Source organism: Notamacropus eugenii, chromosome 1 (genome assembly GCF_028372415.1).
Source record: "Notamacropus eugenii isolate mMacEug1 chromosome 1, mMacEug1.pri_v2, whole genome shotgun sequence".
Classification (NCBI taxonomy): domain Eukaryota; kingdom Metazoa; phylum Chordata; class Mammalia; order Diprotodontia; family Macropodidae; genus Notamacropus; species Notamacropus eugenii.
In genome coordinates, this window is record NC_092872.1 from 489,968,946 (window position 1) to 489,986,200 (window position 17,255).

Below are 17,255 nucleotides of genomic sequence, written 5' to 3' on the forward strand. Positions count from 1 at the left end.
AATGGCCTGTACTTAAGTTCAGCATTGGCAGAGTCTACACTCACTGCACCCTCTTAAGGACCTTGCTCCTTATCCACAGGGTATAACAAACCAAATTTTGCTTTGGCTTCTCTTCTGCTGGGCTGGTAGTAAAGATATCCTATAATTACTCAGACCCTCTCTCTGGCACTATTTCCATATTTTTTTCTCTCTTTTCCCAATTCTGCCCATTCAGCAAAGGGGCTTTTGTGTCAAGGAATAATATGGCATCTGCCCACAGCCAGGCTCCTACCACAAAGGCATGATTAATAGCTCTGAAGCTGGAAGGACAAGAATTGAGGGGCGGCCAGCTCAGAATAAAGTCCTGGCTCCTATATGCTAAGCACTGAAATGATAAATTTCCATTTTCTTTTTATGCCTTCTTTCCAGTTTTCCTTCCTCTTGTCTCTGGCTAGGTCCACATATCTAGAGCGATGAGATGAGATACTAATCACTGATCTTATATAACTACGCCCCTTTCTCATTTGAAGATTCCCAAGATGTAAAGCCAAGGACGTAAAGCTCTGTCTATGTATCTAAACGCAGAGGATACTGTGAAACAAAAGATAAAGTCTTTTCTATCAAAGTCTTTGTCATTCAGAGAGAGACAGATGCTGTCTATATACACCTAATAATTTGAAATAATGCAGTAAAACAGTAGCAGGAGCAAGGGTTGAATTCAGTAATACAGGGCAGCAAATTACAGATCTTGTTTTAAAAAATCATATAAATACAACCTAAGGCATAGACCTTATATATACGCATGCATATAACCTCCCTGGGCTGCTTGTACCAGAACCTCCTTTTGCTGGCTTTGGAGTCAGGGATTCAGGGTTCAAATCCTATCTCTACTACTTGATTGTTAAAGCTGGAAGTGATCTCAGAGATCATTTAGTCCCAGGGTTCCTAATTTAAGGTGTACCTCCCTTACCTCTCCTTCTCCCCACCTCTCCCCTCCATCCCAGAGTTCAGGGAATCTGTGAATTTGGGTTTTTAAATGTTTCAATCAGTAAATAAACTTTTATTAAGTACCTACTAAATACAAGGCACTGTGCTAAGCACTAAATTTAAATAATTGTATTTCAATATCATTGACTTCTTTTGTAATGCTATGTATTTTATTTTATGCATTATTCTGAGAAGGGGTCCATGTAGGTTTCACCGAACTGCCAAAAGGGGTCCATGACATAAAAAGGGCTGATAACCTGCTCTAATCCAACTTTTATTTTAATTTTTTAAAACTGATTTATTGATATATTTGGTCTTCATATCAGTTCTGTTCCCTCCCAGACTGAAGCCTCTTTCGTGACAAAGAAAAACAATTAAGCCAAAACATCCAATACAGTGACTGCCTCAAATGGCCATGTATATAAATAGTCTATCCTAGTAGGCCCCCAACCTTTTTGTTATGAAGGTAGAGAAAAGTTTCATTAGCTATTTTTCTGGAACTTCATTGGTCTTTCAGTCACTCAGAATTCACTTTCCATTTAATTCCTTTAATTTATATTCTGGATGGCTAGGTGGCAAACTGGGCCTGGAGTCAGGAAGACTTGAGTTCAAATGTGAACTCAGACACTAGCTGAGTGACCCTGGGCAAATCATTCAACCATGTTTGCCTCAGTGTCCTCATCTGTAAAATGAGCTGGAGAAGGAAATGGCAAATCACTCCAGTATCTCTGCCAAGAAAACCCCAAATGGGGTCTTGAAAAGTTAGATATGACTGAACAACAACAACAAATTTATATTCCAACTCTCTTATTTTAGAGAGAAAGAAACTGATGCCTGGAAAGGTGCAATGATTTGCTACAGGTCACAGCTAGTTAGCTGCTGAGCTTGGATGATAACTCAGGTCTCCAGCCTTGAAGCCCAGCACCCTTTCCAATTCACCATGCTGCCTTCATTAGATTCAGACAACCTTGATATATATACTCAATGGGCCATCACCAACCCTAATATAAGGGATGTGTGGCACAGGAAATCAATTCCATTCAGTAAGCATCAATAAGCTCCTATTTTGTGAAGTCTGTGGTCTACAGAATGGGAACAAAGACAAGAAGACAACAGCCCCTTCACTCCAGGTACTATACCTTAGTCCCTGTAGGGTTAGGGATTTGGCTTGCATCATAGGACTGTCTTCTGAACCTCAGGTTTCACATCTGATATATAGTTGGCTCAGGCTTCCACAGTTGAATTTATCACACCAGGGAGCAATACAGAAAGTAGAGAGTCTTTAAACAGCGGCTGCCAGCAGATGGCAAGCCAAAAATCAGGAATCGACTGATTCTTGCCCATGAGTTCTGTCATACTCATTGCACTTCTCTCCAAAACGGATGTTGCTTTCAAAGGACTTTTTAAGTCAGAATCAAGTGCTTTGCTCTGGGAGTTGATGCAATTTCAACTCAGTCCTGGGGCAGATGCTGCTTTGTATTTTGATGCTACTGAAGAGCCTACAAGGCTCTCAGGAAAGTGTGTAAATATGTACCACTCATTGTACAGCACAGTCCAATATGGGATTGGCCTTGGGTGTCTCTTCAGCCTCAAACCGCTCTCTAGAGAACTAAGAACAGGATAGGGATAAGAAGAATATATATCTTGCTGGTCAGTGCAAGCAGACCTCTCCTACCATTTTGCAGTCCCATCTTCTGGGCCTACACATTGTTCAAAGTGGATTTTTAGGAGAAAATAACTGACTCCATTTTATTCAATATTTGCTGTTGTTATATAAATGCGTTCAATGTATCCTTCAGAACCTCCCTTCCTCAATGACTTTACCACAGTTAAAAAAAGAAAACTCTTAAAACTTTGAATAGGTTCAGAAATTCACCCACTTCTCTTTAATTTATCTAATATGGTACATAGTAGGAACTCAAAAAAATATTAATTAATTGACTGATAAAGAAAACACAGCTTTCTTTGGACTGGTGTAAATGGCTAGGCTAAAGGCCTTTGTAATGATTGAAGCATTTTTTTCTTTACCAGCCTACATGCCCTTATCAGATCTTACTGATCTGTAAATGATTTGTAAGCTTGCTTATGTGAAACTTCTCTGATCTTACCCAAATTCTGGATCAGGAGAGATTTATGTGTGTGTGTGTGTGTGTGTGTGTATATGTGGGTGTGTATGTATATATATGTATGTATGTGTGTATGTATATATGTGTGTATGTGTTATGTGTAAATATATGTATATATGTCACCTGTGGAATTGTGAGACACAATGTCCATCACCTGACTGGTGGGGTATATCACACTCTGAGCAGATATGTCATGAAGAATTGGACACGACTGAAAAATGACTAAACAACAACTAACAAGAACCTCCAAAATTCTTGTAACAACACTTTCCTGGCCTGTCCCAGGCCAGATTCCAGCACCCTGACTCATTGTTTCTCTGGAGGCAGCAGGATACAGCAGGAAGAGAACTGTCTCTGGAGTCAGAAGACCCAGGTTCAAATCTCAGCTCTTCACTGAATCCCTGTGTGACCTTGGGCAAATCCCTTCATCTCCCTGGCTTCAGTTTCCTCAACAGTAAAATGAAGGGGTGGGCCTCTGAGTTCTCTTCCAGCTATAGCTCTAGGATTCTGTGACCTTTTCAAAGGAGCCCCACTGATAGCTGCATAGCTCAGTAGAATCGACAAAAAGGGAAGACATAGTAAGAGAAAAGAGGACATGAGTCTAAGAGGAGTTTACGCCCTAGACAGCACGTTGAAATATTCATGAAGGCAAAGCTCTGAGAACACAACTTTTCAGTAAATGCAGAACAGCACAGGATGAATTACTTGAGGGTTGGTCAATGAAGGGGATGAAAATGGACAATCAGAGTCAGTATTCTATGGGGAGATGAATGCTGAGGTGGGCATTGAGGGAACTGGAATTACACGGGCTGGTAGAGCCAAGAGGCAGGACATTCTAAGTGGAGACAACGAATGATCTGTGCAAAAACAAAGAAGGAAAAAAGGTAGGGGGCTGCTCTGATCAGCAGACTCTTACCTTGTCCTACTGGCATGAGGAATGGGTGACCTCAGGTTCACACGGGAGGAACAGAGCTTCCAAAGGAATTTGTGAAAACCTAGAAGTCGGCTTTTCTTCACCTGGGGCATTCTGAAGTGACCCGATATATCCTCTGAGTTTGGCACACAGTGGCCCGTTGGAAATACTAAAACTGACAAGGTATATCCTGATAAATTCAGAGTTTGCTGGATCCAAGTCACACCCTGCCAATCTCCTGGTGCGCTTTTTTCAAACAAGGATCACGTGTTGGGAGTTTCCTCTAATGCCTGCTTCTATTCGCTTGTGGCAGGAAAGGGGGCCAGGTCTATGAGCCCAATAGATGACTCAGTGTTTGTTGGGGCCTTGGTTCCATGGCAACTAATCACAGATTTCTCCCACCCCACATCTGTAGTTGCTTGCCTGCATGCTACCTGCATGCTTACCCTCCCCCTCCTCCCCTCAAGGAAAAACACTTCAGCTTCAAGGCAATGGCATCATCTCCGAGATACAAGACTACCTCTGTCATAGATGACACTCTCTAAACTAGTACCTTGCATGACTGGGATCACAGGTTGGAGGCTCTAACTCTGATCACTCACTGACTCAACTTCAACTCTGGCCACAGATCAACTCTTACCCTTCCACCATAGACAGACCCCAACCCCATTCAGCAATCTCACAAAAGCTTCCCTTGGCCATAAAATAATGTGTGGACAGCTCAGTGTTGTGAGTCTCCATTGCTAGAAATGCAAGTCAGTCCATGTTCCTATAGAGCACAGACCAATTTTCTATACCAATGATTATGTTGTTATAAAGATGTTTCAATTGTTGATTCCAAAGTATCTTTAAGAACCCTGATTTAAATATCATGATATATTTTACATGGTAATGATATAATATGCAAATACATCTGCATTTCTGCAACTCTTATTCCTTTCCTGCAATATACTACTGACTCTTCTGTATCAGGTAGGAAGGAGTGTTGCAATTTGACAAAATGACCAATTGGCTCCATGTGTTCACTGACGATGCCTTGGAAATGTTTTAATGCTACTGTGTTTGAAAAACACTGTCAATACCACAGATAGGGAACTCTTTTCCCTATTCATGTTTAAGGCTTTTTATAGTATGACTATTGAAAGAAGTTTGGAAAAGGTGGAAAGAGTCAATGTTGCAGAAGCTGTGAGAAGACAGATGGGGGACCCACTGTTGTGGGAACTGGGAATTGATCCAATCACTCTGGAAAAGAATTTGGAATTCTACAAAAAACCACACCTGTTTGTACCCTTTGACCTAGAAATCTCAACTGCTGGGTATATACCCCAAGGGAGTCAAAGACATAAAAAAAGATCCCATATATACCAATATGGTCATAGCACCATTTTTAATGCTAACACAGAACAAAGTAGATGGTCATCGATTGGAGGAATGGCTAAATAAACTGTGGGATATGAATGTAATGGAAAAATATTTTACTAAAGAAAAGAGGAATATGAAGAATTCAGATAGTTGTGAAAAAAGGTAAATGAACTGATTATGAACTGATAAGAGTGAAACAGAACCAGGGAAATAATATATATAATGACCTCAAGAGAGAAAAATAAAATGAAATGGAAAAGCATTTATTAAGCTCTAATTATGTGTCAAGCACTGTACTAAGCACTGGTAACAAAAATAGAAAATCAAGACATTATTTGCTTTTAAGGAGCTTTTTATTGCTGTTTTTCTTTTTTATTTATTTTTAAAATAATTAAACTTTAGTTTAAACATTCTTTTTTTAAGTTTTGAATTTCCAATTCACTCCCTCCTTCCAGCCCCTCCTCCACCCATTGAAAAAGCAAGTAATATGATGCATCAATTGTACATGCAAAACATATTTCCATATTAGTCACCAAAAAACCCCCACCAAAAAACCCAATACAAATGAAGTGGAAAAAAATATGCTTCAGTCTACCCTCAGTTTATCAGTTCTCTCTCTGGAGCTCATTTTACATAGCATTTTTCTATTCTAAATAGTGGATGCTGCACCTAACGGAGGGTTCATGTTATGTTCAGCTCATGACAGTTGTAAAGGCCAGACAGTACTGGGTACTCTAAGCCAGCTGCCAAGCAGGGTAAATGACAAGGTGCAAAGGATCTTAGGAAGTAATGGTAGGGCAAATGGTCCTCTATCAGGAGGAAAGTAGGTTCAGGTATTAGAATGCAATGGGACTCTGAGATATCTTCAGCATAGAGGGGATCAGCATCTGGTTGACAGTGGGGATCTTGTACTTGGTGGGAACTGGGCAATGGGGCAACAATAGTGGCTCCCCTCAATGGCAGCAGGTGTTGCTAGTTTGTCCTTCTGCCACCCGTTGGCAGGTTAGGTCAGGGATGGAAAAGGTCCCTGGATCTTGTTGTGAAGCTAGAAAGGTTAAGAATAATGATGGAGGAGAGATGAAAAATGTACCTTCCTCCTTTTTTTGAAGAGTTGGGGATTACAGGTATAAAATGTTGCATTTGCCATATGCACTGCAAACGTGCTGGTTGGTTTTGCTGAACTTTATAAAACTTAAAAAAAAGTTGTAAGAAAACCCATGTGTTCAGCTTGGCTCTTTTCTTTTTTCTTTTTTTTTGACATTTTTTTTTTTTATTTAGCTTTTAACATTCATTTTCACAAAATTTTGGGTTACAAATTTTCTCCCCTTTTCTCCCCTCCCCCCCCAAACGCCAAGCATTCTAATTGCCCCTATGACCAATCTGCTCTCTCTTCTATCATCCCTCTCTGCCCTTGTCTCTGTCTTCTCTTTTGTCCTGTAGGGCCAGATAGCTTTCTATACCCCTTTACCTGTATTTCTTATTTCCTAGTGGTAAGAACATTACAGTTGATCCTAACACTTTGAGTTCCCACTTCTTTAGCTCCCTCCCTCTCCACCCCTTCCCTTTGGAAGGCAAGCAATTCAATATAGGCCAAATCTGTGTAGTTTTGCAAATGACTTCCATAATAGTTGTGTTGTATAGGACTAACTATATTTCCCTCCATCCTATCCTGTCCCCCATTACTTCTATTCTCTTTTGATCCTATCCCTCCCCATGAGTGTTGACCTCAAATTGCACTCTCCTCCCCATGCCCTCCCTTCTATCATCCCCCCCCACTCTGCTTATCCCCTTATCCTCCACTTTCCTGTGTTGTAAGATAGGTTTTCATACCAAAATGAGTGTGCATTTTATTCTTTCCTTTAGTGGAATGTGATGAGAGTAGACTTCATGTTTTTCTCTCACCTCCCCTCTTTATCCCTCCACTAATGAGTCTTTTGCTTGCCTCTTTTATGAGAGATAATTTGCCCCATTCAATTCTCCCTTTCTCCTCCCAATATCTTTCTCTCTCACTGCTTGATTTCATTTTTTTTAAGATATGATCCCATCCTCTTCAATTCACTCTGTGCACTCTGTCTCTATGTGTGTGTGCGTGTGTGCATGTGTGTGTGTGTAATCCCACCCAGTACCCAGATACTGAAATGTTTCAAGAGTTACAAATATTGTCTTTCCATGTAGGAATGTAAACAGTTCAACTTTAGTAAGTCCCTTATGACTTCTCTTTGCTGTTCACCTTTTCATGCTTTTCTTCATTCTTGTGTTTGGAAGTCAAATTTTCTTTTCAGCTCTGGTCTTTTCATCAAGAATGCTTGAAAATCCTCTATTTCATTGAAAGACCAATTTTTCCCCTGAAGTATTATACTCAGTTTTGCTGGGTAGGTGATTCTTGGTTTTAGTCCTAGTTCCTTTGACTTCTGGAATATCCTATTCCATGCCCTTCGATCCCTTAATGTAGAAGCTGCTAGATCTTGTGTTATCCTGATTGTATTTCCACAATACTTGAATTGTTTCTTTCTAGCTGCTTGCAATATTTTCTCTTTCACCTGGGAGTTCTGGAATTTGGCCACAATGTTCCTAGGAGTTTCTCTTTTTGGATCTCTTTCATGCGGTGTTCTGTGGATTCCTTGAATATTTATTTTGCCCTCTGGTTCTAGAATCTCAGGGCAGTTTTCATTGATAATTTCATGAAAGATGATGTCTAGGCTCTTCTTTTGATCATGGCTTTCAGGTAGTCCCATAATTTTTAAATTGTCTCTCCTGGATCTATTTTCAAGGTCAGTTGTTTTTCCAATGAGATATTTCACATTATCTTCCATTTTTCCATTCCTCTGGCTTTGTTCTGTGATTTCTTGCTTTCTCATACAGTCCTTAGCCTCCATCTGTGCCATTCTAATTTTGAAAGAACTATTTTCTTCAGTGAGCTTTTGAATCTCCTTTTCCATTTGGCTAATTCTGCTTTTGAAAGCATTCTTCTCCTCATTGGCTTTTTGAACCTCTTTTGCCAATTGAGTTAGGCTAGTTTTCAAGGTGTTATTTTCTTCAACATTTTTTGGGGTCTCCTTTAGCAGGGAGCTGATTTGCTGTTCATGCTTTGACTTCATGTCTCTCATTTCTCTTCCCAGCTTTTCCTCCACCTCTCTAACTTGATTTTCAAAATTCTTTTTGAGCTCTTCCATGGCCTGAGCCCATTGAGTGGGCTGAGACACAGAAGCCTTGATTTCTGTGTCTTTGCCTGATGGTAAGCATTGTTCTTCCTCATCAGAAAGGAAGGGAGGAAATGCCTGTTCACCAAGAAAGTAACCTTCTATAGTCTTATTTCTTTTCCCTTTTCTGGGCATTTTCCCAGCCAGTGACTTGACCTCTGTATATTTTCCTCACACCCACCTCACCTCCTGATCCTCCCAGCTAGTGTTTGGGGTCTGAGATTCAAATGCTGCTTCCAGTCTCAGGGCTTTGGGTGGGGGCAGGGCTGCTATTCAGTGTGAGATTAAATTCAGATGCTCAGGTGAGGGCAGGGCTGCCTCTCAGGCTCAGTTCCCTCAGGGAGTTTATGCACAGACCTTCAACAATGGATCCAGGCTCCTGCCTGCTTGGGGAGCCCTGGTCTGCTGCTGCCCCTCAGCTTCTGTCTCCCGAGGGGGCCCGAGCCATGGGGGCACCCCACTCCCCCCTCGACCCGCCAAAGGGACTCTCTCACCGACCCCCGTCACCTGTGGGTGGAGGTACTTGTGCGGCCGCTGGAGATCCCGTCCCTGAAGCCCGCTCGGATCTGTTCCTCTCGGTGCCGCGGCCACGGCAGGGCTGTACTCAGCTCCCAGTCCCGGCGCCCAGTCCACAGCACGAAGGACCTTTTACAAGAGGTTTGCAGGTCTCTCCGGAACAGAAATCTCCCTCACTCCAATGTTCTGTGGCCTCTGGGTGCAGAATTCGCCGTGAGTTACTTCTTTGTAGTTGTTCTATGGGTTGTGGGTTCAGAGCTATGTGTATGTGCGTCTTTCTACTACGCCATCTTGGCTCCGCCCCCCGATTAATAGATATTCTTGAAGTAGGTTCAGCTTGGCTCTTTTCAATGAATAAAAGATAAGATGGCACAGGAGGTATGCAGACAGACGTTAATAGAAGGGTGTCCAGAATATGTAAGTTGATTATATATGTAATAACCTCTATCAGACTGCTTGCTGTCTTGGGAAGGGGGGAAGAGAGGGAGAGAGAAAAATTTGGAACTCAAAATCTTACAAAAATGGATGTTGAAAGCTATCTTGACATGTAATTGGAAAAAATAAAATATTAAGTGAAAAAAAAGAAATGCTTACATGATAAATGCTATTGACTTTGTTAGCTTCATGAAATGAGACAAAAAAATTCCTGGTTAAAAAAAAACCTTTTACTTAAAAAATTCCCAAAGGTCTCTGGAGGCAAAACGCCTTCCACATTCAGAGAAAGAACTACACAATTCGATCGCAGAATGAAGAAGATAATTTTCTTTTGTATTATGTTTTGTTTTGCTATATGGTTTCTCCCATTCATTTTCATTCTTCTACGCAACATGACTAAGGTGAAAATGTATTTAATAGGAATGTGTTTGTAAAACCTATATAAAATTGTATGCCGTCACAGGGACGGTAGGAAGAGAGGGAGGGGAAAAAAATCTAAGATATATGGAAGTGATTGTAGAACACTGAAAACAAATAAAAGAATTTAAAAAAAGAATTAAATATGGCCTTTGGACACACACAAAAAAACACCCCAAAACCAAAAAAACCTTTTCACACTTGCTCCACTGGTCATAAATAGACTATGTTCTAAATAAATGTAATCATTTTACGTATTTGTTTATTTATGCTAATTTATTCATACAAAAATTTTTAAAAAACGACAAGAATTTTTAAGAGTTTTTTTAAAAAAAAAAAAAAAAGAAGGGTGTCCTGAGTCTCTGGAGGTAGGCTAGGCACATTTCTGTCATATCAGATCACAAGTTAGTATTTCTGGGGTGGCAGAACACAGCCATGTTTAAAAACAAAACAGAACAAAAAACAGGTTTGGCTTTCTTTCTAGGACAGTTTGAGTACTGATGGCTAGGAGTCAAAGGATAGCAGTTAAGGGTGAGCTTAGAAACACTTTTTTTTCCTTAGGCTTGGTAGTATTTCACCCTAACTCTGGGTGCTTTGATGTCCAAACTCAAACAAGTGACTTGCTTAGCTAGCCAGTCAAGTAAATCTACAAATTGATTACAGTTACTTTAAATTTTAACTATTCTTCTCTTACACCCAAGGTGTTATAGCTGATAGCACCAGATCCCTGGTCTTTCCCTTAAGGGTACTGAAGGTAGGCCAAGTTATAGCTAAAGTTACAATCCCTCCCCTTCCTATCCCAAATTTTGTTGTTGGTCAGTCATCTTTTCAGTCATGGGAGACTCTTTGGGACTGCACTGGGGGTTTTCTTGGTAGATATTGGAGTAGTTTGCTATTTCCTTCTCTAGCTCATTTTACATAGTAAGAAACTGAGGCAAACAGGGTTAAGAGACTTAGGGTCACACAACTAGTGTCTGAGGCCAGATTTGAACTAAGGAAGATGATTTTCCAGACTCCAGGCCCAACACTCTATCCTCTGCACTACCCATCCCCCAGGAATACTTTTTGCTTGGATGCTGTCTTGCCCAAGGCCACTCAGTTATTCAGTGGGATAGCTAGAGCCTGAATAGGTCTCCTGACTCCCTAAGCCTAAGTTTTCTCTGTGTGGTGAGACAGAGTGAAAGCCCTACTCTTTCCAAATTCCTTTGCAGTTTCCAACAAACCCACCCCTAAGTAGGTCCTGGCTAATGGCCAGTGGGAGCTGCCAGAAGATCAACTCCCATAAGGTCTGGGCAATGACACAGTCCAGATGTGCTGGTCCATCCAGAGGCCACTATTCATGCCTTTTTATTCCTTGGGGTTGAATGATGGCTAAGTATAGGTCTGGATTTCTGAAATTTTATCTCCAATCCCTCTGAGGAATAAAACAGAAGAGGCCAGAAGATAGCAAAGGATGGATTGGCCAATCAGAAATGTGGAAAACAAAGCCAAGTAACTTAGGAGAAGCCCAGAAAGCCAAGCTGATCTGATTGAGTTTCTCTGGTTGGGGGTTGGGTTTGCTGGATCCCATGGTACTGTGCTGTTCTTCCAGGGACAAAGCATGTGTGGTTTTCAAGAGTCAAGATGTGTGGCATTTTCAGAAGTCCAGTTGCCCCACTCTCTTCCAGGATCCATCCTAGAAAAATGTTCCCTGGGGACTGTCAAAGTGTTTTATTCAAGTACATGTCATTTCCTATTCCAAACATAGACTGAGTCATAGGTGAAATGCCATTTGTTTCCATCTCAGAGCAGACTGTATTTCAGGTATACATATGTGTGTGTATGTGTATATAGGTATATGTGTGTGTATAAGTATATTTATATATATACATACATATATATCAGTTGGGATTTTTGTACTATAATACGTAAGAAAGTATACACTGCAGCTAGGTGGCACAGGGGAATCTGGTGGCACAGTGGATAGAGTGCCAGGCCTGCAGTCAGAAAGACTCATCTTCCAGAGTTCAAATCTGGCCTCGGACACTTCCTAGCTGCGTGACCCTGGGCGTGTCACTTAATGCTATTTGCCTCGGTTTCCTCATCTGTAAAATAAGCTGGAGAAGGAAATGATAAACTGCTCTAGTATTTTTGCCAAGAAAACCTCAAATGGGGTCATGAAGTGTGTGAAACAACTAAACAACAACATATGCTGAAAACCTAGTCTTAATTCAGATTTGCTGTGAGAAGCAGAGCTGCTAGTTCCAGAAAGGGCCCTGAAGGAAAAGGCAAATGATCTGTTGCATTCAAGGTAAGATCATAGAAAGGAGGCTTAGAAGAGAACTTTGGCCTGGCGGTCAGGAAAGCTGGGTTCTGGTTCTGTGTCACATATACTAACTAGGCATAACCTTGGAAAGTCATTTCTTTTCTGGCTTTAGTTTCTTTATCTGTTTAATGCAGTAATTGGATGAGATGGGGAGGGGGTACCTTCCAGTTCTGACCCTCTAAAATTCTCTGAATAAATACGCTGAGGAGACAAAGGACTATTTGAAACTGTTTAGGTAACGCCATATAAAAGTCAGAGGGAAAGTGAAGAGCTGGAATCAGTTAAGGCTGATCAGGATGGTTAAGAAAAACCTGCAAGGATAGGATAGGAAACCTTGGATGTCTGTAATAAGACATTATTGTCCTGTTTAGAGACCAGGGGATCAAAGAAATGTATACTGTGAATATTCTACGAATCAATGAAAATTTAGGCAGTGCCTGATTAGGCACAGACTCATTTAAATCCACCTTACTGCTAATGAGGCCAAAGTCACAGGTTCCATTCTCATGGGGCAAGTTAACTTTGTAGCAGGCAAACTCATCTCACAAATGTGTACTTAGGTTGTGATCTCCTCCTGCCTATTCTCAAAGCTAGAGAAATACAGTGGTCTTGGAGTCCTTTTCTTGGTAAGTAAGAAACATTATCTTGATATATAACAGACAAAATGTAACATTTTGGGAAGATAATGGTGTTTCTGATCAGTTTTTTTTTTAATAAGAAAAGAATGAAAAGACTTGTTAATTAATCCAAGCTAAATAAAGAAACACAAAATAACAGATGTATCTAGAGGGGCAGAGGAAACCTATCCTGTTGAGGGAAACACTGCAGGCAGATAATGATCCGTTTACTCATTGCCCTAGTGGATGAAATCAGACTGAGAATAGCCCTGCCAGGTCTCTAGGACATACTAAACCCTAGTGGCAGAAGGGAGCGTCTTTTCTCCAGAGGTGAGCTCTACATTTCTTTTGAAACAACAAAGTAGCTACAACTCTGGGTTTAAAATGCTGGGATTAGGACAGCATTCTTGGGGAGGGAGGCCTTTTCTATGGTGTTATCGATCATTCTGAAGAGGGTACATTCTTCAAAGTGCAGACAACAAAGGATGCTTTACCCCCAAACCTTTCATCACTTAAGGTTGGGCCCCTCAACACTCAAGGTTACTAAGTCCAAGTGTGTGGGCAAATAAAGTGAAACTGAAAATTTACCCTTCCAATGCTCCTTAAAACTGGATCTTCTTTCCTCATGAACTATGCACTTATCACTTGCTCCACAAAATAAATGAAAGCAATGGATAAGTTTTCTTTGCCATACCATAGACCTGGGACAATTTCTGTAGTTTTTTTTGTCTTAAAATTTTTTTTGATATCTCTTTTTTCTACATTGTCTACATTTCTCCCTATAACCCTTCCTCTCCCTACTCCCAGAGAACCATCCCTTATAATAATTTTTAAAGGAAAAAGAGAAAAACAATTCAGACTGACATCAATATATTGAAAAAAATCTGATGTTATATGCAATAGAAAAGAATAGAAAGACTTATACCATACCCATGGCCCACCTAGCTCTAACCTCCACACCTTCTCTTCTCTTCTTTGGGAGTTGGCCCCAAAGGTTAAGAAACACTCAGTGCCAAATGCATTGTGGCTCTTCCTTTCTTTTTTACATCATTATAATCATTGTATATATTGTTTTCCTTGCTCCATTAACTTCACTTTGTGTCAATTCATGTAAATCTTTCTATCCTTTCTATAGTCGTCATATTCATCATTTCTTACAGCAGAGTAATACAAGGTGTCCCAAAAGGTTTACTGAATTTTATGGCTATTCAAGCTTTAAACTGAGACTTCTGGGACACCCTATATTCTATTACATTTATACATCACAACTTGTTTAGCCATTCCCCAATAAATGGGCATCATCTTTGTTCCCAGTTCTCCTCTACCACAAAAAGTTGCTGCTACTAATATTTTGATGACTGTGGAAATTTTATTTAAATCCTTGACCTCTTTGGAGTACATACCTAGCAGTAGACTCTCTGCATCAAAAAGTATAGGCATTTTAATCACTGTCTTTGTATAATCTTAAATTGCTTTCCAGAATGGTTGTACAAATTTATAGCTCCAACAATGCACTAGTGTGCTTGTCTTTCCCTTCAAACACTACATCCATCATTTTGTTGAATATGAGGTCAAACCCCAGGATTGTTTTTCTTTGCATTCCCTTCTTAGCAAATTGGTGCACTCCTTCATTTGGTTGTTAAGTTTCCAATTCTTATTTTGGGAATTGTTTATTCATAATCTCTGATCACTTATCTAATTAGTAAATGACTATTGGTCTCCTATATTGTTGTTAGTTACCTGTATATTTCAGATAGTGCATCCTTATCAGAGATATCTGATACAAAGATTTTCCCCCAATTCATTGTTTCCCTTCTTATCCTGTACCCTATTTATGCAAAAGCTTTTCAATTTCATGAAATCAAAATTATGTATTTTATCTTCCATAATTGCTTCTATCCCTCGTTTGGTTAAGAATTCATCCCCTCTAAAGCTGTGAAAGGCATTTAATATGCTACTCTTCTAATTTTTTTAATGGCTTGAGATTTAATATTCAAGTCACATATATATATATATATATATATATATATATATATATATATATATATATATATATGTATATATACATGTCACATATATCCAACTTGAATTTATTGTGGAATATGGCACAAGATGTTGGTCTGAATCTAATTTCTTCCAGACTACTTTCTGGTTTTACCAGCAATTTTTCTCAAATTAGGATTCTTTCCTAGGTCATTTAGGTTTGGAGGCTGAACAATAAGTTGAGTTCAATTATTTATTTTTCTTCTTTGTCTTTTCTGTTCCATTCTCTACTTTTCTGTTATTGAATCATTACCAAATGTTTTTGGTGATTGCTCTATTATAGGCTGAGATTTGAAATGCTATTCACCCTTATTCCTACCTTTTTGCATGATTTTCTCTTGATAATCTATGTGTTTTGTTTCTCCAAATGAATTTTCTTATTATTTTTTCTAGTTTTATGAAATATCTTTCACTAGTTTTATTGGTATAGTTCTAAATAAGTAAGTTAACTTTGGTAGTACTGTCATTTCTATTATATTGACATGATGTAAATATGACCACAGAATATTCCTCTATTTAAGTTATTTCTTAAAAAAAAATTGTAGGGGGGCAGAGTCAAGATGGCAGAGTAGAAGGACAGACCTGTAGAAGCTCTCCCCCCATAGCCCATAAAATACCTGTAAAAATGACTTAACAAGTTTTAGAGTAGCAGAAGCCACAAAATGACAGAGTGAAAGAGATTTCCAGCTCAAGACAGCCTGGAAGCCCAATAGGAAAGGTCTATTGCACTGGGCTTTGAGCAGAGCGTGGCACAGCCTTGGCAAAAAGGCACTGCATGGACAGCACTGGAACAGGCTTCAGGGCACAGAATCACCAGTAGCAACAGTGGTTCCCAGATTTCTCAACCCACAAACTCCAAAGACAGATTTAAAGGTCAGTGAGAAAGCTCTTTCACCTGGGTGAGAAGGGAGCAGGGTCCTGCCCTAGTCTTGGGCCCAGGGCGGTGAAACAGTGTCCATTTTTGGAGCCCTCAGCCTAAAGACCCTGGGGGAATTAAACAGCTGACCTGGATCTCAGTTCTGCGTGATGGTCCTGGGGTGAGGAAGAGTGCTGGTGTGGTAGAACTGGTGGTGACTGTAGAGAGGGAATCCTACTGGCAGATCCTGGTCAGATAAGAATGATTGTGGTTGCTCACAGAACAGAGTGCAGGCCAGGAGAGGAATACACTCCTCTCCCTTGATTGTGCTACCTTGGAGGAACTGAGAACTTACAGATCCCTAGAGTATACCCTGCTCTTGACAAAGGATTCAAAAGTCAAGTAACTGGCTGGGAAAATGCCCAAAAAAGGGGAAAAAAATAAGACTATAGAAGGCTACTTTCATGGTGAACAGATATTTTCTTCCATCTTTTCAGGTGAGGAAGAACAAATCATACCATTAGAGGAAGACATAAAAGTCAAGGCTTCTGTATCCAAAACCTCCCCCCAAAATATGCAATGGTCTCAGGCCATGGAAGAGCTTAAAATGGATTTCGAAAATCAAGTAAGAGAGGTGGAGGAAAAATTGGGAAGAGAAATGAGAGCAGTGCAAGAAGATCATGAAAAGCGAGTCAACAGCTTTTTAAAAGAGACCCCCAAAATACTGAAGAAAATAACACCTTTAAAAATAGACTAACCCAAATGGCAAAAGAGGTCCAAAAAGCCAATGAGGAGAAAAGCAGAACTGGCCACATGGAAAAGGAGTTTCAAAAGCTCACTGAAAAAAATAGTTCTTTAAAAATTAGAATGGAGCAGATGGAAGCTAATAACTTTATGAGAAACCAAGAAATTACAAAACAAAACCAAAAGAATGAAAAAATAGAAGGCAATGTGAAATATCTCATTGGAAAAACAACTGACCTGGAAAATAGATCTAGTAGAGATAATTTAAAAATTATTGGTCTACCTGAAAATCATGATGAAAAAAAGAGCCTAGACATCATCTTCCAAGAAATTATCAAGAAAAACTACCCAGATATTTTAGAACCAGAGGGTAAAATAGAAATGGATAGAATTCACCAATCACCACTTGAAAGAGATCCCAAAAGGAAAACTCCTAAGAATATTGTAGCCAAATTCCAGAGTTCCAGGTCAAGGAGAAAATATTACAAGCAGCCAGAAAGAAGCAATTCAAGTATTGTGAAAATACTTGAAATCAGGATAACACAGGATTTAGCAGCTTCTACACTAAGGGATCGAAAGGCTTGGAATATGATATTCCAGAGGTCAAAGGAGAGAGGATTAAAACCAAGAATCACCTACCCAGCAAAACTGAACATAATACTTCAGGGGAAAAAATGGAGTTTCAATGTAATAGAGGACTTCCAAGCATTCTTGTTGAAAAGACCAGAGTTGAACAGAAAATTTGACTTTCAAAC

General features: G+C 39.9%; 1 protein-coding gene across 2 annotated transcripts in view; it reads right to left on the minus strand.

Moving 5' to 3' along the window:
• The window catches only part of GPSM1 (G protein signaling modulator 1), a 137,873-nt gene that overhangs the window by 98,789 nt on the left and 21,829 nt on the right, over positions 1-17,255 (minus strand). The window contains exon 1 of one of the 2 annotated variants that reach the window (XM_072632953.1): positions 4,009-4,171. The exons of the other annotated variant lie outside the window; for it this stretch is intronic. Coding sequence (XP_072489054.1) covers positions 4,009-4,118 — 110 coding nt within the window. The 5' untranslated portion in view covers positions 4,119-4,171. Of the gene's footprint in view, positions 1-4,008; positions 4,172-17,255 lie in introns of those variants that run through there. 2 annotated transcript variants of the gene reach the window in all.